Genomic DNA, 27,595 nt, shown 5'->3' with positions numbered 1-27,595 from the left:
TTTACCGAATATTTTTTGGATTTTTAAACTTTTTGGAAAAATTAAAAGTCCAAAAGTTGATTTAAAATGAAAGCCAAACACCCCTCTAGTGATCCTATACAAACCTCTGCAATAGCAACATGACCACTTAGGTGTTGTTTGTTTTTTGAAAAAAAAAAAAAAAAAAAACATCTTCAGACCTCTTATTGTTGCGTGACGCAGCACATGCGCAACACTTTTAATCTCGCAGCTGTTTGTTTTTCAGAAGTCTTCGGATTAAAAAAACCTCTGCGCATGTTCTTTTTGGCGCATCAATTGTTTTGCCTCTTCCTACCTCTTCCAACATCTTCTTCTTCTTTTTTTCTTGCTAAAATATTGATTATATATTGTTGAAATCTTATTTTACATTTTTTTCGTTTTTTTTTTGTTTATTCTTGTTGAATTTTTTTTATATTGAATAATAATAATTTGTTGATGAAATACTATTATTTTATGCTAAAATATCTTTATTTTTTTGGTTAAAATATCATTATTTTTTTTTGCTGAAATATCATAAATTTTTGTTGAAATATCATAAATTATTAAATTTTTGGTATTAAAAATTATTTTCGGATTATAAAATCAGTTTATTTTAATATTTTAATATCTGTAGCAGCATGCAGATGTTAAAAAAAAACTGACACACTTCTTATTAGAGTCTGCATTGATCCATTTGATCTACCTCTTTTACTGCAGATGGTTGCAGAGGTGGTCCGCAGACTTTATGGATTTCTGCTTCAGGAAAAACAAACAACACCTTAGACACTTGTTTATATCAAATGGATTTATTTTTTAACCATTGGAAGACAAAATATCTGAAGAAAGACAAAAGTTTATGAAGTGGAAAATATAAATCGATTTTCTAGTTCAAAACTAAATTGCTTAGTGCTTACCATCTGAACTTGAGAAAAACAAATATGGAGACGGATGTAGAGAAGATAAAATTTGAACATATTAAACCAAAATATTTATGACCTATAAAATTAATTGATATTGAGCGAGACATAAATAAAGAGAAGCAGAGATCTAAGCAGTCTTCTTCAAAATTCTGAGTTGTTTTCACAGATGTGGGATATGATTTCAAGAAGATGGACAGAAAAGGGAGTACACATGTCAAAAAGATGTTAGGAAGCCATTTATGACTTCTTAACAAATATGAGTTCTATACCTGAACTTCGCTTAGATAATCTTCAAATCAAAGCAAACACAAAAAGATGATAAAAACAAAACGTGTGTCAAAAAAGTAGCTAAAATTAAATATTGTTCTCAAATTCAAATATTAAACTCAAATATAAATGAAAAGGTTCCATATTAGGTCGGAAGATTTATTCGACTTATATCAATATTAGATGAAAGATTAAATTTAAGTGAATTAATTTACCAATGATGATACCTTTTAGATTTCAAGCAAACTTACCGATCTTAAGGAGGTTACTGGCGAGAACCCACAAAGGATGAGTTGTCATACCTAAAAAAATCCAAAGAACAGAGAAAGCATGATGCAGAAAAGAGCAACACAACTGCATCAAGCTTCAAGTTGTGCACGATGGTGACTGAAACATATGAACAAATGGAGAGAAAGAAAGTGATTGAAAGTTTAAGTAAAATCTTACTTGGAGAATGATGATTGGGACAGGCGGTGGGGAAGGTGGAATCGACATCACCCGGATCCTGAAAATCAAGTACAAATATAAATTAGAAAGAGATGAAATCAATAAATTTAATGTTAGTGATGAAGACGATGGTGTGCAATGATTTTGTCCATCTGGCTGGTATATAAAAGAGCTAGTGTGACAGTTAGGGTTCTCTGACTTAGAGAGGAAGAAAATCAGCTTCATAGAAAAAGAAACAGGAAATGATATGAGAGAAGGAGAAGATCGCCTAATATAAGGGGAGGGCTTGCCTGAATTGAAAGATTTTTGCCACGATCTCGGGGTTTCAAGAAGATTTCATCAAACATTTAAGGACTAGGTCAAAGTCTTTGAGAGATAATGAGATTTAGTTTATGTTCGACCAGATAATATTTAATGCATAAATTGATTGTATATGTTGTTTTAAGGGTTGTACCTCTTAAAATTCAACATTTTAGGATATATATATATATATATATATATATATATATATATATAAGTATATATATGGGAAAAGTGAATATACCCTTAAGGGTATATAAGCTTAGGTACCCGAACACACCATAATACGTCGTTTTGTTTGATATATTCATTATAATGTTCATAAACTTCAATCTTAAGTTGATTTACTTTCAAGATATTCGAAATTTCCGTATAATCTTTCTCTTACATCACATCTTTTTGGCGAACACTTATTAGGCTATATATATTGTAGATGAAAATGAAAATTATGTAAGAGAAAGATAAATGTGTAATTTATAAAAATCTTGGAAGTAAATCAAGTTAGAAGTTAAATTATAAGAACATTAGACAATTAGAATGTATTATATGATACAAAACAACGTATTATGGTGAGTTTGAGTACCAAGCTTATATACCCTTAAGGGTATATTCACTTTTCCATATATATATATATATATATATATATATATATATATATATATATATATATATATATATATATATATATATATATATATATATATAAAACACCATATTTAAACTAATTTAATTATTTGTTTAAAATAGTCTTTGTCAATTTTTTTTGCTTTTCATTTTGTAGAGACGTTGGAATTTTTCACTGGAAGGATTTCAAGGAAATAGATCGTGGTTAGGGCAAATTATTCGGATTATTTCGTGGGCCTTTTTCCTCAACATGGGCCAGTCCCATATGACATACGAGTGATTTTATTTCATAGACTCAAAAGCTGGGGCGTGGTGATTCACGTATTGATGACGATATAGTTTAGGTAGACTCTAGTCCAGGTGGATTTGACCTCTTTGTATTTCTTCTCCTTCGTCTAGCTATTCGCTAGTGGGTAGCTTAATTTTTTTTGCATTTTATATATGTGTTTTCCCGTTCAAAAAGGTAGGGAAAAAAAGGGAGGTAGAAAAAAAATACACGTTATGGTAATACACCACCCACGGGTCATTCCAGAAAAGTAACAAATCACCAACGTATCCAACTGAAGTTCATCGATGTGCCAATGTATTTTGACTATCTGTGAACACACAGCATGTTTGTTGCAACTATGAAACGACTCTGATAGACATCTGTCTATGCTATGAATGGCAACGAAATGATCACTAGCTTGTTGCCAAAGTGAGTCTTTCTCCACTCCAAACCGCAACCACCAACTACTATAAACTATGATTACATAATTCTACTTGCTCTACAGTTTCTTTCCATAGATAAAAGTTAATCTAATAAAACTCATTTTTAAACCAAGGTGCATTAATCATTATTAAATTTAGCTTCATTATCTTTTAAATTATAATATATCCCAATAAGGTATCTTTAAACAGCTTGAATCGACTTGTTGCAAATGAGTCGTGACTTGTTTGGCTTTCAAGTATGAGGAGCCATGTGCTTTACTTCAAAGACAAACGGAGTCATGATAAGAAATAATATATAATATGTGCTTGTGTGTGTGTGTTATTATACCCTTTTAAGCCAACATTTCATATTGCTTATATATGTATGAATACGTTCTATGATTCTTCTATTTTAACACTTCTTATATATCTTCATGTAGTGTAGCATGTTGTTATCACGACCAACTTTAACACTGAAATTGGCCTTCTTGATGATAACCACAATCGCACAATGTAATCCTCCAGAAGAGCCCATCAGATGTTCAACCAATTTCACAAACTGCACCATCACTAACTCTTATGGAGCATTTCCTGATCGTAGCATCTGCCTTGCAGCTGAGGTCGCATACCCTTCATCTGAAGAAGACCTTGTCTCATTAGTCGCCAAAGGTACGCAAGCAAACAGAAAGATGAGAGTAGCCACTCGGTATTCACACAGCATACCAAAGTTGGTTTGTCCTGAAGGCAATGATGGACTCATTATTAGTACAGAAAATCTCAACCGTATAATAGAAATTGACAAAGATAACATGCTTATTACACTAGAAAGTGGTGTGACGTTGAGGCAACTCATTGATGAAGCTGCAAAAAGTGGGTTGGTTTTACCTTATACTCCTTATTGGTGGGGATTAACGATAGGAGGTATGTTAGGTACGGGTGCACATGGTAGCACCCTTTGGGGTAAAGGTAGTGCGATTCATGACTATGTGGTTAGAATGCGGATTGTCACCCCAGGTCGTCCTGAAGAAGGTTATGCTAAAGTTCGGACACTAGAAGAAAATAGCGAGTCTGATAGTGACATGAATGCCGCTAAAGTCTCTCTTGGAGTACTCGGTGTCATTTCTCAAGTATATTATTTGCTTTGAATTTGTAGTTTATTTTTACATGAAAATACATCAAATCTAATCTAAATTTGAACCCGTAACTTACAGGTGACTCTAAGGATGCAACCATTGTTCAAGAGAAGCATTACCTTTGTAACCCAAAACGATACCGACTTGTCAGATCAAGTTGTTACCTTCGGGAGACAACATGAGTTTGCAGATATGATATGGTACCCAAGTCAAAAACAAGTTGTTTATCGGATTGATGATCGAGTCTCAACCAATGTGTCGGGAAACGGCCTCTGGGATCACCCTGGTTTTCGGGCTATCCCTTCACTTGTACTCCTTATTTTAAGATCTACAGGTACTCAGGCATGACCATACATACACACACAACTGCAAACACATCCATATTGATACCCAAATATAGTTTTCTCTATACTACACGACCTTGTGTATCCACAATGTATTAAACGTTTTAGAGTTTAACGGATTGTCACATCATTATCTACTACTCATGCAATTCTACCAAAATTTTTCTATAATGCACTGCACAGTTAATACGACATATTTAAAAAAAGTCATTTATTAAAAAACTTTTATTTTTTCTATTGAAGAGTTTAATGACCATTAAACTCCATATCCAGTGAACGTTAGCATGTCATCCGTTTAATCGATTGAATGTTAATTAGGCATGCACCCTCATTTAACTCTTCCATTAAATTATTCATTGTGGATCTCAAAAGACATTGTACTAAAGTTAAACGGGTTTAGAGCATCCACAATGCATAGTTTAACGAGAGAGTTGAATAAGGTGACATGCCTAATTGGCATTCAATGGATAAACTCTACCATTGTGGGATGACATGTGGGGATTCAATGGATATGAGTTAATGGCCATTGAACTCTTCAATGGAAAAAAGGAAACCTTTTAACTATTAACTATATATTTCATTGAACTCTATTGAGTTGAATGCATTGTAGGAAAATTAATGTAGAGTTGTATAGTAAGTAAAATAATGACGTGTCAATCCATTAAACTCTAATAAGTTTAATACATTGTGGATGCTCTTACTATAAAACTTATTACACCAGGTTGTATGTGTCATATTGTGAAAGTGAGTTTGTATAATTCCTAATTACACACATATATCCATCAACCATGGCTTTTAGATAAAGGTAAAAAGAATTATATATTATCATAATTCTCAACAATTAATAAATGTAGAGGAAGGTCAAGAAGCGAGAGGTGATGTTTTTGGAAAGTGTATTGGTGGAAAGCTTACTATAAACACTCTAACAAATGGTGCATACGGGTTAACCAATGATGGTAAGCATGTTTAGACCTCAAAATTTTTCCACAATTAGTCTTTGAAATATATATAATATATATAATCAAGTATATATATTTTATGTAGGTATTATCTTTAAGGGGTACCCTGTGGTTGGATATCAAAATCGACTCCAAGCATCAGGGGGTTGCTTAAAAGGCCACAAGGATGCCGAACTCACAGCATGTTCATGGGATCCTCAAGTCAAGGGTTTATTCTTCCACCAGACTACATTTAGCATCGGCCTTTCGAAAGCTAAAGATTTCATCCAAGACGTACAGAAGCTCGTAAGTATAGCACCACGATCCTTGTGTGGTGTAGATCTCTATAACGGCATCCTTATGAGATATGTTACGAGTTCAAAGGCTTACTTAGGCAAACAAGAAGACTCATTGGATTTCGATATCACTTATTACAGAAGTAAAGATCCAAAAATTCCAAGACTTTTTGAGGATGTTCTTGAAGAGATTGAGCAAATGGCTGTTTTTAAGTATGGTGGTTTACCACATTGGGGAAAGAATCGAAATGTGGCATTCGAAGGGGCTATTAAGAAGTACAAAAAGGGTAGAGAATTTCTTAAGGTTAAGAAGAAGTTCGATTCATTAGGGTTGTTCTCAAGTGAGTGGACAGATCAAATTTTAGGACTCAAAAGTGGGCTAAGCATGTTTAAAGATGGATGTGCACTTGAGGGACTATGTGTGTGTTCACTAGACATTCATTGTGCACCCCAAAATGGTTATTTATGTAGACCAGGAAAAGTCTTTGAAGAAGCAAGGGTTTGTACTTTAGTTTAAACGCTGATCAAATGGGTAGTTTACTCAGATGGATTTAGTTAGCTCTATAATTCTAAAGCTACGAGTTTGTGTCTTTTCGAAGGCATGGGTATGTAAATTGAGATACTGTTTCAGATAACCTTACTAATGCTAATAAGATATTTGTATATGAGAAGTACTCTATAGGGTGAGCATGAGAAGCGGGTATCCGATACTGGAATCGAAACCATGTAGGAATCGCCGGTTCCGAAATTGGAACCGCCTTAAGCGGTTCCGGTTCCGGTTTTTTATTTTTCGGAACCGCTAACCGCCAGGTATGCGACAGAACCGGTTATATATATATATATATATATATATATATATATATATATATATATATATATATATATATATATATATAAGTTAAGTTATTGTCTTCTAACTATCTATTGTGTGCATGTATGATTGATTGTAGACCAATCATTTTAGTTATTTTAAGAAAATGATTAATCCATATTACATGTTGAAGATATAATGAGTATTAATTAAATTTTCAACATTTAATATTCATTAATTATTTTTTTAACTAAAATAATTGGTCTACGATCAATCCTACATGCACACAATAGATAGTAGAAACATTTGAATATATATATATATATATATATATATATATATATATATATATATATATATATATATATATATATAGCTTGGTGAATATGTTGTTATCTATCGAATATTAGGTCTAGAACCATCGAAATTGTGTCGTTTTAATTGAAATTATATTAAATAAATATCAATTTCACCCAATATTTTGTTTTGCTTCGTGATTTACACAATATTTTAGTTGCTTTTTATTATAAACTCTTGTATCAAATCTCTTCACACAATCTAAATAGAAGCAAGTGAAACACTGGAGTTGATGCTTGGAACGAATTCAATCAATACACTTCTATGGTCCTGTTAGAACTTGAAGTCCATGTCTATCGGTAGGTTTACAAAATAAAATAAAAAAAACTAATTGTTGTAATTGTAACAATTAAACATAAAATATTATCATTAATGCCTTTATTAATTTATGAATGTGTAGAGAAGGTAAAATGAACTAAAACAAATAATCCGTAATCACTAATCCAATTAATATCTAATAATCAATGCAATAATTTCTAACAAATTGATATTTAGAATTCTATCATTAGCACACTAAAAGCTGATGAATTGAAGCAAAAATAGTAAAAAAAAATTGATGATTTCTATTGGAAAATAGTAAAAAAAACAAAAAGCTTAAAACAATCAGATGCCTAGGACCGAAACCGATTCCGACGGTTCGGGTTCCGGTTTCTGCATTCCAAGCACCGCAGCTTCCGGTTCTGGTTCAGTTCGAGACAATTAGGGCGGATATCCGCATATGCTCATTCCTAGTGCTCTATGTCTATGGTTGACAAAATTATGTGTTTTTGGTCCAAAAAAAGTTTGGTAGAATTTTACTGGTCCAATTTTGAATACTTGTGTGTTTTTTATGTTTGGCATTTTAGTGTGGTTTTGGTCCATACCCCACTTGAAATGGTGAATATACCTTTGCAAAATTCTTTTTTAATTTCTTTTAATTGTTTTCTTTATATTTTAATTAAAAATAAATACAAAAAAGAAAAATCAAACACACCCCACCCACCCACCTCCTACACCTCCCACTCCCCACCATTTTCTCTCTCACTTCATTTTTGTTTGACTCCACTACTGCCAACAGACCACCATCAGCCGGACCAACATCGCCGCCAAACAACCACCATCTACATGTCAGCGGACCACCACTATAGTCAGATATGTCTGCTTTTTGCTAGAAACCACCACTGTCGCCGATAACTTTGCCCTTCTTTTTTGTTTTCCCTGTAGAAAACTACCACCACTACCGAATCTGCCCATTTTTAGCTAGAAACCATCACCATCTCCAATAGCGCTTCCTTTTGTCTTCGAACTCATATAGGTAGGTAGAAGAAGGAGAAAGAGATGCGTAGAAACCCATAACATTCATAGTCCAGATCTATACATATACTCGTCTTTTCCGGTGAAGGTGGGTTGACAGTGGTTTTCAGATCTAACGACGGAGAGGAGGAGGCTTCAGATGACGATGGAGATGAAGAGCCTTCTAAAAATTCTATCCCCGACGAAAAAGGATGCAGTTGTGACTGTCCAAATCTCTAACACCATCCGATGTTCAGACGACGTTGGTAGACGACGCAGTGAATGTGGTTTGTCTAGGGATGGCTCGGATGGCTTCCGACGGTGGTTCCCGACGTTAATGACATCATATTTATATCTAAGCATGTTTTCCGATGAAGAAGATGCGTAGGGGTGATGGGGGTTTTCTTGTAAGCAGGGGGAGAGAGAAGGGGGGGGGGGGGTGGGCGATGAATGATGGTGGTTGGTGGTGTACATCGGTAGCAGTTAGTGGCGATGGTGACAGAAGGTGGTGGAAGTCGGTTGTGATGGTGGTAGGTAGGGGTGGTATGTTCTAGAGTGCGTGTTTTGTGAGTATATACGTTCATAAGTGTGTGTGTGTGTGTGTTATGGAAAATAAAGACTTTTAGAAAGAGAGGGGGAGGGTTCGTGGGTAATTTTTTGTTACTAAAAATATTATCATAAAATAAAAAATAAAAAAACAAATATAAAGGGTATAATAGTCTTTTAAAACGGATAGAGACCAAAACTAATCAAAAATCCAATTTTAAACCATTAGTGCATCATAAAAATTTTGGACAAAAACCATAGAATTTTGCTAACAAACACAATTTTTAAAATTTTCATCTATAAAAGTCTTTCTCATGAAGTATTTGAAAAAAGCAACACTTTTAGTCGACTAAAAAGCTACACTTTTAGTCGACATGATTGAGTATCTACAGAAATCAACTAGAGACTTATTCTATTGGTGATGACAATTAAAATCAATTAATTAATGGTAAAATATATTTATTAATTTATATGATTGAAATGTAGGCACAAATTCCAAATCGCAAAATTAGTAATGCTGAAAGTGACGGCAATAGTGACGGGATTACAAACTAGAACAATGATTATGGGTTGAAATTTTCATGTCCAATGCGTCAGGGATTTGGTCCGTAGCCGTTCTAGAAAAACGAAAGTTAAAAACAAAAAGAAAAATAATCCACCACTAAAACCGGTTCTCCGGCTTCCTCGATTTACTAGGATACGTAGGAGTAGGGATGATAATTTGGCCTGAAAATCCAAACCGAACCGAAACCCAAATCGAACAGAACCGAATTAGGCCCGAATAAGCAATTCGATTCGGTTTTCGGGTATCTATATGAAGCTTATTCGGTTTTCGGGTTATGCGACCCGGGTTACCCGAATAAGGGCTTATTCGGGCCAAAAGGACCGAACCGAATTTGAAAAATCACAATTTATATTTTCTGTTTCAGCATGTTTACAAATTTTAGCCAACTTTGAAGTGTCATAACGTCTTCGTTATTTGTCCGATTAGCCCGATTTTTTTCTAGCTTATAGTTCACAATTTAAACTACAGTTTACACTATTTAAATATGTTATTTGGTTGTATATTCAGTGAGATACAGACCCTGAACATGGGGTATTAAAGCTGAGTTTTTTTGTTTCAGCGTGTTTGAAAATTTTTAGCCAACTTCGAAGTGTCATAACGTCTTTGTTATGTGTCCGATTAGCCCGATTTTTTTTCCTTGCTTGTAGTTCACAATTTAAACTATAGTTTAGACTATTTAAATACGTAATTTTGTTGTATATTCAGTGAGATATAGGTCTCAAAACATGGGCTGTTAAAGCTAAGTTTTTCTGTTTCAGTATGTTTGCCAATTTTTAGCCAACTTTGAAGTGTCATAACGTCGTTGTTATTTGTTAGATTAGCCTGATTTTTTTCCAGCTTGTAGTTCACCGTTTAAACTACAGTTTACACTATTTAAATGCATTATTTGGTTGTATATTCAATGAGATACAGACACATAAATAAGGGGTATTAAAGCTATTTTTTTTACAAAAAAAAAATACTAACATTTACTTTCTTATAAATAGATTCTACATATGTTTGAGACGTTTTGACCCCCACAAAAGAAGATTTCAACATTTATAGAGCTATGGTTGGATTTCTCAAGAAATTCAAGGTGAAAACCGACATAGTATCGACGTCAACAAAACCGATGGCACATCGTTTTTTGGAGAAATATGTGATGTGTACAAACACAAATTCTAACTCTTTTTGCACCTTTGAAACAATTATATATACTTTCTATTATTTTTAATCAACAAATTTGTTTCTTTAAAAGATTTGTTATGAAATCATAAGCTACAAAAATCATACAAAATACAATATTTATAATCACGTTGTAAATGTTATTTGGGTTATTCGGGTTATACAATCATAAGACGGTTTATCCGGTTCTTTTCGGTTATAATAGGTCCTTAATCATCTTGTAAATGTTATATGGGTTATTTGGGCCGGAACCGAACCGAACCCGTATTGCTTATTGATTCGGTTTTCGGTTCATACAATTACCTTTATTCGGTTCTCGGGTTATTCGGGTTTGGGTCGGTTCGGTTCGATTCCGGTCCGAATAGCATCCCTACGTAGGAGAGGGTTTGCCTATGGCGACATATTGGGTCTCTTATGGCATAAAGCTTACTGAATACCGTTTGTGTTTGGCACCACACCTATGGCGATGTATTGGGTCGGTCTCTTATAATGTGGATGACATTTATTGTGTGGTCGTAAGGACAATTCTGAACCAATAGATGAAAAAAAATGAATGACTATAATATGAATGCCTATAATATTACAATAGAATGACATATAGAATATAATAACAGTATAACACTAATACCCCTTGTCACAACTGGAAATTTTGTGTCATGTAATCTATACACTCAAGCTAATGTGAATCAAAAGCTTAAGAACATGTGTAACACCTATGATTATAACTTCAAAAACTTCAAGTAAATACATCATACAAGTACTACAAATAGTCATCAAACAATTGGAAACCCTAGAAGTTCTTGTTTAGGTACACCTTGGACTAGAACTTCCTTATTGGATCCAAATGGGCCAATAAGCTTCCAAATAGACTATCATGGGCTTAGAACCCTAATTGGGCTCTAATTGGACCCACACTAAATTATTTCAACATTTTGGGCCATATTGGGCCTAGAATGAAATAAATTAATGACTATGAACCATAATTAACCTAATTTGACCCTAACAAGTCATAAAAATCACCTTTATATTTATTTGGACCAAAAATCACTCAATTTAACCATGAAAATTGGGCTTAAGCATTTATGGCCCAAACATCCTCTTTTCCACCACCATTCTCGGCCCAAGCCCAAATAAAAGGGAGGAGTTGACTTCTTGCATGACACATCATCTTTGTATGGAGGATATCTAAGCATTACCCTTCAAACATCCATGCATTCTCATTCTTCCATGCAAACATCACCTCAAGGTCTTTTCTTCTCTCCCTCCCTCTTCCTTCTTGATTCGGCCGAGAGTAACCCACACACACACACTTCACAAACTCTCTCCAAATTACTCAAGAAATCATCCTTCCACTCCATTCAAAAGTCTCGAAAATTTGGCTTGAAGCATAAGAATCATTCTAAAGAAATTCACCATCTAAGGTAAGTTAATGTTTAACTTATGATCTAACTCCCTCTACTTCATTAAAATCTCTTCTAAATTCATTCATTTTTGTGATCTTGCATCCTAGAGGTCGAAATCTTCACCAAAGGGTGCTTAGGCCAAAAATCACTTCATTTTCCTTCCATTTTCTTTGCAAAACCGAGCCCCCACACCCAAGGTGAGCTTCATACCCCCTATTTTCTGTTTTTATGAGTTTTGTGGGGGGGGGGGGGGAATACAAGTGAAGGTGTAGATCTATATGTGTTTTGTATGCCTTGTATGATTTCCATGCTTACATGTATGCTTTTGTGTGCTAAAATGTTGGATCTAGCCATAAAACCCCTCAAAACCGAGATATATCTTATGTCAAATGATTTTTGCATCAAATATGTTTCTACATACAAAGTGTTGCAAGAAAAATGGCTAAGTAGTTTAGTAACAATCTTCTTTGGGCTAAAAACACAAATTTTGGGCCTAAAATGTGAAAAATACAAAATCAAGGATCCAAATTGACATATCACGAATTCTGATGGATGAGGTGTGCCAAAACAGTTTCAATAAAACAAATTCTGGAAATTTACTCATTTAGAGGATTAAAAACATAAATTTCAAGCTTAATGGGCTAAAAATGACATTTTCGGCCCAATGAGGCCCATTATGCGAATTTTTCTGTTTTGGAGGGCCAAAACTGTGATTTTCTGTAAAACAGTGGACCATAAGTGATCCAAGTCCTTTTCAAAGGTTTAAAATGCTTTTTAAATTTAAAAAGGACCAAAGTTGCAAAAATTTCACAATTTGGGCCAAAATTGTCAAAATTGCGAAAAGAAGGGTTACAACCGAGAAAACTGAAATTCCAGGGACTTAAGCTGTTTTCTATGAAAAATATGCTGAAAAATATTTATTTCAATAATTTTTGGTGTTAAAATGTCAAGAAAATTGATTTAAGGACCAAACCGGAAAGTATTTAAGTAAAGGGTTGAAGAAGTAAATTTTACAAACAAGGAGGGGCTGAAAACAGAAAATTTTCAAGACTAATTCAATGCATGCAATTTGACCAAATAATGGTACCGCGACTATCGACGAAACACAATACACTACAATACCAAAATCGTTGTAAAACGAATTGGTTCGGTCTCGAACCAATGAAAATCCGAAACTACTAACATGGCGACACTACGATGCATACAAATAACGTTTGGGAACTTAACTTACATACGAGTGTGCACAGACGTCTACGCACCATCTTTGGGCCCCAAAAGTGTAAAATCTTGTTTGTTGGGCCTAGCTAGCCCAATGACCTGATCTTAAGGCCCGAAGACATATTTTTCTACGAAGTGTTGGGTTTCACCGACTTGGCACAACGTAGAGGGACTTTCAATGGCTCGTATACCACTGGTCCCCAAGGGTCCTTTGGTATTGCTAGTAAAGTCTACATATTTTTGTGAGGCGGGTCGGGGACCCCTCGTACACATATTATCCCCAACCGGCTAATAGAGTCATCGAGGCCTTCGTGTCCTCTTTCTCTTCGGATGTGGGACGACACGTAGTCAGGGCGGTTGGATAACGTGATTAGTACGGACGACGCCTTCGGGATCGTTAGTATTGCTATAAACTGGGCGTTTGTGTAATGCGGGTTTGTAGTAATTAATCATGCTCAAAAATAATCCAACGTCGCCTGGGAATGAGACTACTATTTTTGTAATGGTTTCAACGCAACTTAATGGATTTCAAAGGATTAGGAAAACATCGGGTTTTCCTAGGTTTTTCAATACATATCGGATTCGAAATGCATACAATTTTAGTGAACAATTGCTACAAGTATAGAAACAAACAAGCATACTTATGGATCTTCACAACCGTTTTCAAAAGCTTCTCTTTTCAGAAAATATCGGATTTTCTGGTGGTTTTCAAACGATACGAAACATTGTTTTTGAAATACAACTTATGAACTCACCAACATACCATATGTTGACGTTTTTCAAAATACTTGTATTCTCAGGAAACCCTTGAATCAAAGGAAATCATATTCAGTGATGGCTTGCAGTTTGTTTATGTACGAGTCGAACAATTTATTTTTGGGAATGTAATATTTAAACAGTGTATGTCATGTAAACGCTACTGGTTGTACTATATTAATGAATGGTGACGAATGTTGTTATGTTTCATATATATTCAATGTTATGGTATACAATTGAGTCACAACAGCCCCCGGACGTTTCCGCCGTCTGGTTCGGGGGTGTGACACCCCTCTAAGAGCATTTTAGTCAATTAAGTTAGACTTAAAAAAAGAAATTTCGGATTTTCAGGGATAAATGATTCTTTTAATTTAATATATATATATATATATATATATATATATATATATATATATATATATATATATAATTTTATGAAATAATAATAACTTTTTTAATTTGTTCATTTGAAAGAATATATTAATGAGTATTTTGAAAAATAAAATATTCTTGAATCATATAAAAATACCTATTCTGACAGAATGGTTATGTATTTATGTTCTTCTCCTTGAAACCTTCGTTTTTGTATATTAATAAATGTCCAAAATGGAAAGTATCATACTAAATTATAAATGAATCATTTTTTCTTTCACTACATTTATTTGAAACTCTCATGCATTTTTCTTTCACCACATTCATTTGAAACTCCCATGACTTTTCAATTCTTCCTAATAATAATTATAAGTCGGTTAATAAGGTTAAATAAATATCAAAACTAATGTGTAATCATATATAAACTAAATTCCAATATTAAAATAATATATTTACTTATACTTATAAAGTTATGTTTTTTAACTTTTCACATATTATACTTAATTTATTAGTTTTAATACATTGTTGGATGTAAACCATTCATTTTAAAGATACAATTTTGGAACAATTTGTATAAATACTTAAATTATTAATTTAAGTAATAACATTACAGGGTTAACTTAAATATAAATTTTAGTTTAACTTAAAAAATCAAAGAATATTTTGTAAATAGTTAAAAGTGATTAATTGTAATGTCTTTCTTATAATGATTATCAGTTGGTTAATAAGACTAAAAAAATATCAAACATAGAGTATAATCATACATATACTGAATTTCAATTTTAAAATCATACTTTTACTTCTACTTATAAAGTTATGTCTTTAACTTTTAACATATTATATTTAATTTATTAGATTTAATATGTTGCCGTATATAAACCATTATGAATTTAAAGCTATAACTTTGATCAGATTGAACAAAATACTTAAATTGTTAATTTAAATATACCATTACAATGTCAGCTTAAATATAAATTTCAGTTTCACTTAAAAACCAAAGAATATTTTGTAAGTAGTTAAAAGTGATATATGCAAAAACTAAATTGTAATCTCAATTTAACAAAAATATTTCCTAAAAATATTTTTATAATCCTTAAAAGTTTTCAAATAAGTAGTTTAAAATAACTTACAAGAACAATAGTCAAAAATAACTCTATATAAATGATTATATTGTTACTTTTAAAATCAAAAAACAATGTTTGATGTTTTAAATAATTATAATGATAGAAATTAAAACATTAAGCAAATAAATTTTTAAAAAAAATAATTAACAATAACAACAACTATAAAAACATTAAACCATATATTATATTTAATTTTATTTATATGTAACTCGCGGGTAGAAATCATTCAAACGATTGAGATTATGCAGTTATAATATATGTATATATTATCATATAATTCAAAATAATCAATATATTATATCAATTTAGTATACGAATTATTATATCAAATTTAACAAAAACCTTATTGCTATATTTAAAAAAAAAAACATATAGTTGTAAAGACTTCAACTATATAGATGTTCCTGCGTAACGCGTAGACATTCGCCTAGTTAATCATAAAAGTAAGTATTGAAATGATTTCTTAAGAGTAAATGAATTTTAAACCATCCCACACATATGTGAGAAAATGACATAAATGCCCACCAGATTAAATTGCAAATATCATGGAGTATATATTAAGAATACACATCCACTTTGAAAAAGTAAACTATTGCAAATAATTCAATTCTCACAAAGAAAACATGAACATATTTTCCCGACAAAGTGTTTTGTGCTTATTAGACAAGACGATAACTCTTTATCACATACTATGTACGAGTCATCTTTCCCCTCTTCCTTGGCTTTTCTGCAGTCATCACAGAATTGTTTGAATGCAACATCCATATATCCCGTTGCATCCTTAACCTTCATATTCTCTACTAACTTCTCAAGACTAATGCCATCTTTATAGTCCCCTTTTAACACTGCACATAACTGTACAAGTTCCACTTGAAATTCGGTTAATTTGGCATCTTCGTTTGCTTCACCATCTCTCATTTTCTCAGGCTCAGGTAAGCTAACTGTTATCAAAAACATAAATTTACACATACAATGAACTATAAGGTGTTTGATATATTTGGCCAACTTAACTACTCCAATATGATCTATGCTAAGAGCCCTATCCAGTACATAAAACAGAAATATATTAAGTCATGTAGTTAATTAATGGATAGGACACTAAGGAATTGGTAGGTTTAATTCGTGAAATAAATCTAAAATATCATGTCACATTGAGCACAAGACTATTTGAAAGTGTACCTGGACAATCTGTTCTAGGAGTGGCTCTAGTGAGAATGCCTTCAAAAGTGCCTGCCCACTCGTCTCGTTTTGTCAAAAAATCTTTTAGGTTGAAGAGCTTCTTTACAGTCGCTGGAATGGAAGAATGTTCAAATTGTGAGCTCGGGTAAGGTCCTGAAGGCCCATGCAACACTGCATACCATTCACAACAAAATTTATGTTTAGTTTTTAACCTTGTGAAATCGTAGATATATGATGTTGTATTTTTTTTTACTAAATACTTATTTCTTAGGTTTCTTTCTAGCTAATGTTTAACTAATTATTAGTTCTAAAATTTATAAACAGGTAATCGCTATTGGAATTAACTCTGGTTGATTTTATAACCGGTTCAAAATCCAAAAAATCATTTTGATCATGATTTGGAATTGGTTCCAACATTCCAAAAATCATCGGTATTGGTTTCGGGATTGGGTTGTGAAATTTGGTTTGGTACCTACCGGTGCACCTTCCATTATTTAAAAAAAATCAAATTAATGAGGTTAAAAATAAATAATTATCTTAAAGTATATTCGTTTATTTGATGGCTTCTATTATAAAGCATATACATATAATACATGCATGATCGGAATAATAAATTAAATTTATTACTAATTATGTAGCAATTGATAGGTTTGTTATTTTTATGCATAATTTACAAAAATAAATTCCAATTTGTTTTTAATTTTTATTGATGTAGAGCATATTGAGGACCTAACTAAAGCATTTGTGGATAAATGCATGAAAGAATAACAAAAAGACTGGAAAGAAGTTCAACTTTACACAAACATAAATTTTGATTCTTCAAAAGTTTTTAGGCCCATTTTATATGGAAGGAAAGCATTCAGCTCAATGGCCACTTTAAACCCTTAAATTTGAGTTTCCTCAAGTTATGGTCCATTTCCGATTTTTGAATACTTGGTTTTAATTTAAAGGTATGTTTGGCAAAAATTGATAGCTAGTAGTTTGTACCTTTTATTTGGAGCTAGAGAGGCGTAGGTTACCTTTATATAGAAGTGTTAGGAAATATGCCGATTTACATTAAAAACCTCTAAATAAAAACTCAAATTTGAAACATTCATTATAGACAAGTATTTTTCTCTAAACAATACTTGAAATATTTTTTAGATTACGAGTAGTTGTCTTCTAATATAAATAACTTTAAGTAAAACAAACTTTTTCATTAATTGGAGTTTGTTATATATATAATATATATATAAAAAGAAAAAACTGAAAGCCCAAACTCTTTAAAGGTCTCAAAAGTTCATTGTCAATCACATCCTAAATGTAAGAAGATACATGATTAAATAGATATTTATTCAGCAAAATTGATTATATTTTAATTTTCTGAAAGTTGGTAATACCTATCAAATTTAGCTTCAGAATTTTTATTAGCCTTTAAAACATTTTCAAATTTAAAAAAAAAAAAAAAAAAAAAAAAAAAAAAAAAAAATTCCGTTGTGATTTCTTGAAAATTTCAATGTTGTTTACTTCCGTTATTTCTCACACGAATACTTTATATGTTAAGTTAGAATAAAGAAAAGAATCATCATAAATGAATAACACAACTTAATCAAGTAGAAAAGTTTCCTCTTTAGATGAAAAAGATGCTAATAACTTTCTGATAACAAAAAGTTATATATATATATATATATATATATATATATATATATATATATATATATATATATATATATATATATATATATATATATATATATATATAATAAAATTGGAATTTATCTTTGTGATCATTACAACTCAGGATATTTGATCTCTAAGATATTGACTCGTTAAGTAAATCGACACGTCTTTTACATTTAAGAACATATAGGAGGAATGTTTGCTAAGCTAACACATTTATATCGGAACCAAAACGTTGCATTAGACGTAGTTATAGTTAGTAATGTGTTGTTTGTGTTGAAAAAAAAAAATCACATACCGGTTCCCCTTTCGATCCAAGGAGATATCAAAATAGTCGGAACCCTGACTCCAAGACGGTCGAATTGAAAGTTATACGGTGCAGGACTCGCAATGCCATCAGGGCTCGGGACATCAGAGACAGGGGTGGGGACATGATCGTAAAAACCACCATGTTCATCATATGTGACTAGAAACAAGATTTCATTCCACTGGGGACTCGATCTCAATGCTTCGTAGACTTCTTTTATAAACTTTTGGCCTTCTGAGATGTCGTGAGAAGGGTGATCATCGTTTCCTGGCAATATTTGAAGGTCAAAATATCTTTGTTCTATAACAACATAATTCGGTAACGTTCCTTCCTCGCAATCTTGTTTAAAATTGAGATCAAACTGATGAAAGTTGTCGATGTACTTCAGTTGTCTTAGATTCCTGCCAATTATTTAACAAGGGTTAAAAACATAGTTACTTTGTTAATTACAAAACTACAATTAATTTTCAAACGGTGAGCTTGCTTCATTTATGTATTTCAGAAATTTATCATGATATATAATCTAAAAGTTATTAGTCAGAATCTTGGCATGAGTCCTATACATAGCTACTTAATATCCAATAAAAAATACCCCAAAATCCAATTTATTAAAGTGTTTAACTTAGTTAGCATGTTACTCATTGGAATACAATACAAAAAGCTAACATAAAAGCATCATATTTAGTTAATTTTTGTGAACATGAGAAATTGCAAATCTTAGTGTCTTATTTTTTGTATGTATATTATATAAACGCTACATGAATATGTATATAATGATTGTTTGAAACAAAACTATGAAAGAATAAACAGGTTAAAGATGGAAAAGATCAGTCTTTTCCGAATATCTACAACACGGAATCAAATTGAAAGGCATCAGAAAGAGTTGAAGAACTTTAAACCTGTAGAAAAGTGTTGATGGAGGGTATTGATAATAAATTCCAAAAGATAAACCCCTTTCCTCCAACGATTCAAATATGGTCTTCTGAGGAAACCCTTGGATCAGCCTCGAGGTATCATTACTTATCGCACCATTCGAAGTGGCTGAGTGAAGATATAACCTATTCGGTTGCGTCTCACCTGGCACTGAAGCAAACCATCGGTCACAAACCGCAAACTCCATCACCAGTTCTTGATAAACCGGAACATCATCCGGCTTAAAACCAGACATTACAACCTTAGATAACCCTACCTCTACGCTTTCAGCTTGTTGTGCAAAACCCTCCATGGTTGGAGGGATTCCAGATGATGATGATTCTTCTGTCCATGGCACACCAAAGATTTGTTCATAAACCTCTTGGTACATGTGGCCAGGGTCAGGCTGGATGAAGTCGGAGTCATTGCTATAATAGATTCGGGTCAAGTCTGGATCGGTGGTGGATAGTGGGTTGGATTCTTTTCCGGTAACACCGTCGATTTCGGGGTTGAGAGATTTCATCCAGCCTAGCATGTGATCAAATGAATGATTTTCTTGAACTAGTATCACTATAGTTTTGATGGGATAGTTTTCTTGGTTAATACCTTCATTTGCCATTTTTGCATGAAGAAATTGCAAGAATGATCAAGGAAAATTATGAAACTTCTTGTTGTTACTCTCTAAGTTTTATAGGAACTTACTTTCGGTCCCCAATTAACATGAAATGTTATCTTGGAAACCTTTTGCAATATTGATCATGTTCATATTATTTCATCATTTTAAAGAATGTACGAATTAGTGATGTAAAAACTACTTACACATAGTAATATATTACAACGAAATATATAAGTTGTCAACTATAAACATCATTCTTCCAAATTTAACTTTCAATGTTTTAAAAATCGATTCTTCCAAATTTAACTTTCAATGTTTTAAAAATCGGTTTTTTAGTTGAACCGATATAGTAACCGTTACTCTGTTCGACAGTTATGGTTTATCCTATAAGGTTTTTTAGTTGTGGCGGTATGGTGACCAGTATCTATATTTTAGAAGCTAGTATAAATTTTCTTTTAGTTATTGAGTAGTTATAAAAAAGTTCATGAAATTTGGGTATTTTAAGCGTCTTTTTTTCCTCTTTCGTCTTGGGCCAAAATTATGTTTAAAACGGCCGTTCACACACACACACGCAATATATATATATATATATATATATATATATATATATATATATATATATATATATATATATATATATATATATCAAGAATTTTACGTTTACAAGTTCAAACATTAAAAATACACATAAAAGCGAATTGTAGATTAATCTAAATACATTAAAAGAACACATAACTATAAGTTTTACATCAATCCACATATATCAAAAAGAAAATAAAGTATAATACTGAAACAAAATATAGTTTTAGATGAATACAAATGCATCAAAAAACTTTATAACATTTATCATATGTTTTTATTTAAAGAAATCTAAATAGATATGAAAACACCATCAAAGTTTATTATACAAAATTGTTTTCTTTTTAATATGTTTTTATTCAATTTAATCGGGTTTTTTTGTAAAAATTAGCCAGTTTATTCCGATTTAGAAATAGATATATAACCGGTGATAATTGAATCGCTCTGTTACCCGGCTCCCGATCCAACCGTTTCGATCAATTGGTTCAAACCGATTTTTAAAACATTGATCTACAACATGTGGTCGACGACCACATGATGTTATTTTCATTGTATCTACTTGAACCTTTAACCACCATCTTTTTATTATGTTTCTTGTGTAGCATGTGAAGTTCACGGGTATTGTGTTTTAAATATCTTTTGTTAATTAAACTTTTAAAATTAGAGCCATTTACAAATCTATCCATTTTGCCTAAGTAACTTTACCAAAATTAGCCAAAATTTTAGATTTTTTAGAAAATAGTCATTAAAACCATAGACTAGACTACTTCATATGCAATTTCGTCACCTCCTTTTCGGTTTTGTAATAGCCAATTCCATGTGTCTATGCAAAAAATCATTTATTCTTCCAACTTTTCGATCTTCCCATTCATTTCATGTGGGTTCTTATTCCTCTAATTTTATCCATTCTACCAAAGAATAGTCAATATTAATTCGTAAATCTAGATCGGCTAATTGTTGTATGATAGAACCCCCCTGGTAGACATCTCTCGATTTCGAAATGTATTGAAGCTCCGGGGAGTAAAAAAATTGGGATCTTATGTTTCCAAGGTTGAATTTCATATTCCAACAAACCTCGTAATCGTAAAAGAGTACATTCTTTATCTATGGGCCTAGCAAAAAAATTTGGGATACGATATCCCCCCCACCCACCCCCGCCCCCTTAAAATCGGACGTGATAGTTTCCTCTCATCCAACTTAAGTAGGTACACCGAAAAAAGAAAAAGAAAAGATTTCTCGCTTTTAAATTCTAGAAAACTCCAAAAATATATACTTCTTACTCAAGTTTCTAGTAAAGACCAAGCAAAATTTCATGGATTCCGTCTTCCTTGATTATTTTTATTTAGATTTTATGAATTATTTATTCAATTATGACATAAAGGAAATATGAAATTCTTGAGTGGTCTACTTCCCCTCGAATGATGCATCTGTAATTCTTAATGAAAGAGAATTTAGAAGAGATATACATATCTATTGTAACGTCCGCGTTTCTCACTAAGAATTTATTTGAGTAATCATTATTTATGCTAGTTGACAATATAATTTTTCTTGTGAAATAAATAATTATTCAAACATAATATGTGTTTCTTGCAATGTAAGTCTACCTTTGTAAATCGATTTAGTATTGGGTATGCAACTTGCAAAGTAACGGTGTGAAGATTGAGTACAATACTCCACGACATTACAAAGATATAGAAAGGAAGAAGTTGTTAAATATGAGAATGCTAACCGGAGGAAAAAATAGTCGTACAAGAGAAAGACGAGATTTGACAAATATTACACTGAAACGGCGACGTTTTTATAGGTTCCACACCTAATATTACTTACCCAACAACCACACATTCCCTTTTCTCATATATATATATATATATATATATATATATATATATATATATATATATATATATATATATATATATATATATATATAATTGTAAAAAACAACTTATCCTAAAACTTAACAAATCAGGCTAAATAAATAATTAAAATTTTGACTTCATATAAGAAGTTTATAGTTTGCGAAGTTTCGCGTTCAACTTGACACAACAATGTATGCCATAAAAAGTGGAATGGAGATCGTTTTCTTTTTAGCCAAAGCAATGTAAACATGAATCGAAGTACACGTAAATACAAATCCGCATTTATAGAGAACGTCTAAAAGAGCTGGTATGAAGTAGTTTTTACAGCGTAATCCTTATAGACTAGTCGAATAAGTCTAAAGAAAAGTTGTAGTACTTGTTGATACGAAACTAGGGATATAAAGAAGGGTTAATATTATAAAAGCCCAAAATTTTTAACGCGTAATTGGAAAAAGCCTTGATATTTTTTTTTATTATTGTTGTGGCCACAACTTTCTCGCAGAATTATCACTCTAGCCCACTTAACGAGTTTCATGGTTAAATTGGTTAACTTTTTTGCAAAATTAGTCCTAAAAAGTTCAAATTTAGTCCCTGAGGTTTGAAAAAAATTACACTACATGGTTTTTTAACTTTATTTTTCGTTTTTTGTATACTTTATTTATTTTCGGTTTTTTTATAAATATATATACATTTTTATTTTCTTTTTTTTTATATATACTTTATTTATTTTCATTTTTTAACTTTGTTTTTCAACAATTTTTTAAAACCTTTTTACCTTTTGTTTTCTATTTTTTAGTTTATATATAGAGTATATTAGAGTTTTTTCTAGGTTTTTTCATATTTCTTTTCTTATTATATTTTATTTTTTTCTTCTTTTTATTTTTTTTCTTATTTGTTTTCTAATTATTTGTTTTTTTTTTTTTGTTTTTTTGTATTTTTATCTTTTTATTGTCATTTTTTAAAAAATATAAAATGTATTAATATATTAGAGTATATTACAATTTTGATAATTTATAGTTTTTGTAATTGTTTTTTTATTTTTATTCAAGTAAATAAAGTAGTTATGTTTATATTTGTAATTTCGGTCCAACTTATTTTTTTGCTTTAGTGTTATTATATTTATGTTACGAAAAAATAAAAATTAAAAAAAAATAGTTTGTTTACTAAGAATTAGTGTTTCAATGTGTTATATAACTTGCAAATTAAATCATATTTCTATATGTGATATCAATAGATTAAATTCAAGATAATATATTTCAATTTGATAATAGACTAAAAAATCAAAATAATAATAATAATAGTCGATCTTTATAAAAAAAACTTGTTATAGTAATTTATATTGAATTCAAGTTCGTTTACTTGAATCAAAGTAAATAAAAACATTAGAAAAACCATAAATAACTAAAATAGAAAAAAAAAAATTGTAATATGAAAAAACCTTAGAAAAAAGGGAAAATTTCATATATATCCTTCCAAACATTAAGAATTACATCTATATTCTTCCAAAGTTTATAATTACATATATATCATTCTTAACCTATTAAGATTACATTTATATCCAATCTTATAATTTAATGAGGTATTAATCAATTTAAAACCAAAAAATATATTAAAAAATCAAAATAAAAGGTGATTGTACTAAATTACCCTTTCCTAATTATTAATAAATAGAACTAAATAGAATTTATTAGCATTAAACCTAACCTAATTAATATGCCAAAACCTCGAACACGTGAATTCTAAACCCATAAACCCAAAAACATAAAATCTCCAATCACGTTTTTTTCTTCTTCAAGCCGTGACAATCGTTTCTTCGATTACGTGAAATCTCCACTTGTCTATCTTCGTTTCTTCCAATATCGTTGCTACAATCATAATAGTAAATCACGTTATTTTCACATTCTAAACCCATTCATTCAATTAATTTTGGTTTTGATTAACTTTTTGCATTCGATTAATTTTTGGTTCTATATTCGTGGTTTGCAATAGATAGTTTATTATCCTCCTATTTGATGGATAATGAAGTTGATGCACCAAAATGGGACATAAGTGCTCACTCACCCATAATTGAGTAAGTTTTTATCAACATTTGATGATACTTTATGTGTCCTTCAGATTTATTAACTGTTTTTTCATTGTGGTTATCAGACAAGTAATATCGGAATTCAAGTTTAAATTGAAATATGGAGGCTTCTTTCGGTTAGCTAGGAACTCATGTAGGCAAGTGTATTGCTTTGGATCTACAAAATGTCTCTATATAGACACATTTTCATACGATTTAAATCATCTAGTTGAAGAGGTGAAAAAACATTATCCGTCACAAAGAGATATTGTTTTGTCAATAGTATTTGTTGATAAATATGCAAAAGAGCAATGCTTTATTGAACTTGATAATGATAAGAGCTTCATGGTGATGCTAAACATGTATAATGAGGATAAAGAAGTAACAATTTATGCCACAACCAAAAAATTAAGGTATAACCCTAAACCGTTAAGTTGTCAAGATAAAGTTATTGACGAGTCTCATCATGAAAATGAGTCAGACTCAGTTTGTCCAAGTCAAGAAAGCTATCATAGTCTTCATAGTTCTGAGAACGAATATGAGCTTATAAATTATGGTGAAACTTATGCATATAGTAAGATGAATCCATTTATGAAAGTCAATTCTAAATTCCCAAGTGTAATTGCTTTTAGAAGAGCATTAAATCATTATGCACTAACAAATGAATTTGAGTATATCATTGAGAAAAGTGATTTGACAAGACTTACAGCATGTTGTGGAGATAAAAAGTGCAAGTGAAGAATTCATGCTTCTCTTACACAAGATGGAGTTACTTTTGAAGTAAGTATAAAATTTGAGAAATACTAAATTCATCAACATTGTTATTATGTTAACATAATTATATGGTCTTTTGCAATTTTGTAGGTAAAGAAATTTATAGAAACTCATTCTTGTACTTGAAGCAACAAGAGCGGTAACAAACATGCCACTTAAGGATGGATTGCTGATGTTGTCACCGACAAGTTGAAATCGGAAGGCGATGTCTCTCCTGCCGACCTAAAAAAGTGGCTTATGCATACCTACAATGTTGAAGTACCATATATGAGAGTTTTTAGAGGAAGAGAGCAAGCTTATACCGATATGTATGGCAAGTGGGATGACTCGTATGTAAATATATTTAATTTCAAACAAGAACTCGAAAAGAGAAACCCAGGAAGTGTGGTGGAGATTGATTTGCAGATAGTGGGTGAAAAGAAACATTTCTTACACTTTTTTATATCATTAACAGCATGCTCTAAGGGGCTTCTTGCTGGTTGTCGTCCATGCATTGGGCTTGATGCTTGTCATTTGAAAGGGGAATTTAATGGTGTGTTAGCTGCTGCCACAAGTATCGACGGTAACAATGGTATGTTTCCAGTAGCCTATCGTGTGCTTGAGGCAGAGAATACAAAATCATGGACTTGGTTTCTCACATCACTACAAAAAGCGATTGGTATACCAAATGGTCTTGTTATCTCCTCTGACATGCAAAAGGGGTTGGAATTAGCTATTACACAGGTTTATCCTAATATTGAGCATCGAGAATGCATAAGACATTTATATAGCAACTTCAAAAAAACATTTTCGAGGTGACTTTTTCATGACCAAGTTATGGGAGGCTGCAAATACCTACTCTGTTGGTAAGCATGATAAATTGTTAAATGAAATTGGTACTAAATGTGCAGGTTCAATTTCATATTTGAATGAGAACCATAAAAAGATATGAAGTAGAAGTAAGTTTGGAACACTTGTTAAGTGTGATTACATTACCAACAATATTTCAGAAACTTTTAACTCTTGGGTAGGTGACATACATTATAAACCGGTGTTTGATCTCCTTGATGCAATTAGAGAAAAGCTTATGGAAAGATTTGACAATAAAAGGAGTAAGGTGAAAAAATGGAAATGACCATTAGTTCCAAAAGCAAAGAAGTATCTCAAAACAATCACCAAGGCAAGTTAATGAACTATATACATACATAATTGTTTTTGCATTAAACATATATATTTTTCCTGATATTAGTTTATTCTTGTTTTATTTTCTCATGTAGAACTTGGGTGAATATCAAGTTTGTAGAAGCAGTGATAATAAAGCAGAAGTGAAGTTCAAAGGATATCGTTGGGATGTTGTATTGGATGAGAAAAAATGTAGTTGTCGAAAATGGCAAGTTACAGGCCTTCCATGTGTGCATGCAACTGCTTTTATTGCTTTCACAAGGGAGCCTAGCTGGGAAAAATATGTTGATACATATTTCACAGTCGACAAGTTTAAAGAAGCATATGCTTTAGAAATTGGTCCAATGCCCGGAAAAGATCAATGGGTGAATATAGAGACAATCGATAAGATATACCCACCTATTATAAAACGACCGCCTGGACGACCGAAAAAGAATAGAATTATACCACATGATAAGCCTAAGAAAAGGCACAGATGTCCCCGTTATGGTTTATATGGACACCATCAAAGGACTTGCAAAAATCTCGCGTCTCAAGGTTTTGATGAAGCATCCTCTAGCAAGAGGAAAGAACACAAACCATCATGAGTTTTTGTTATGAGTTTCATTACATTTTAGTACTTTAATGCTTTCTGCATGGATTGTTTAATTTTTTAATTTTGTTGTTCGGTAGAATTTGCATGAGAAAAACCATTTAAAATTTGATTACATATATATATATATATATATATATATATATATATATATATATATTGGGACCATTTTTTAATGAATTTATGCCATAGGGATTGTTTCTGTAATGTATTTCTCTAACAATGACCATTTATATAAACATTTTCTGCTATAGGGTCTGCATATGGACCGTTTTTGTAATGTTTTTTTGCCATATGGACTAATTCTGTAATGAGTTTCTACCACATGAACCATATCTGTAATTGTTATTA

The 27,595-nt window shown here is 31.6% G+C and overlaps 3 protein-coding genes across 3 annotated transcripts; 2 read left to right on the top strand and 1 right to left on the bottom strand.

Annotated features, from left to right (window-relative positions):
• Positions 1-3,626: 3,626 nt before the first annotated feature.
• On the top strand, positions 3,627-6,627 carry LOC145101765 (putative L-gulonolactone oxidase 6). Its single transcript, XM_079039044.1, has 4 exons — positions 3,627-4,372; positions 4,457-4,712; positions 5,577-5,678; positions 5,767-6,627. The coding sequence occupies exons 1-4, from the start codon at positions 3,692-3,694 to the stop codon at positions 6,471-6,473; spliced, it is 1,746 nt and encodes a 581-aa protein (XP_078895170.1). The 5' UTR covers positions 3,627-3,691; the 3' UTR covers positions 6,474-6,627.
• Positions 6,628-16,053: 9,426 nt separating this feature from the next.
• LOC145101764 (non-specific phospholipase C3-like) lies at positions 16,054-20,342 on the bottom strand. The gene is made up of 4 exons (XM_079039043.1): positions 19,589-20,342; positions 18,681-19,090; positions 16,724-16,894; positions 16,054-16,485 (listed from the first exon to the last, which is right to left on the bottom strand). The coding sequence occupies exons 1-4, from the start codon at positions 20,218-20,220 to the stop codon at positions 16,148-16,150; spliced, it is 1,551 nt and encodes a 516-aa protein (XP_078895169.1). The 5' UTR covers positions 20,221-20,342; the 3' UTR covers positions 16,054-16,147.
• A 5,416-nt stretch (positions 20,343-25,758) lies between these two features.
• LOC145098464 (uncharacterized) lies at positions 25,759-27,239 on the top strand. Its single transcript, XM_079036097.1, has 4 exons — positions 25,759-26,214; positions 26,306-26,381; positions 26,502-26,587; positions 26,748-27,239. The coding sequence occupies exons 1-4, from the start codon at positions 25,759-25,761 to the stop codon at positions 27,237-27,239; spliced, it is 1,110 nt and encodes a 369-aa protein (XP_078892223.1).
• Positions 27,240-27,595: the final 356 nt, after the last annotated feature.

The sequence above is a fragment of the Lactuca serriola genome, chromosome 4, assembly GCF_051521515.1.
Source record: "Lactuca serriola cultivar US96UC23 chromosome 4, Lser_US96UC23_V15, whole genome shotgun sequence".
Taxonomy (NCBI): Eukaryota; Viridiplantae; Streptophyta; class Magnoliopsida; order Asterales; family Asteraceae; genus Lactuca; species Lactuca serriola.
Note: the sequence above shows the minus strand (reverse complement) of the source record. Positions and strands in the feature narration are given on the sequence as shown.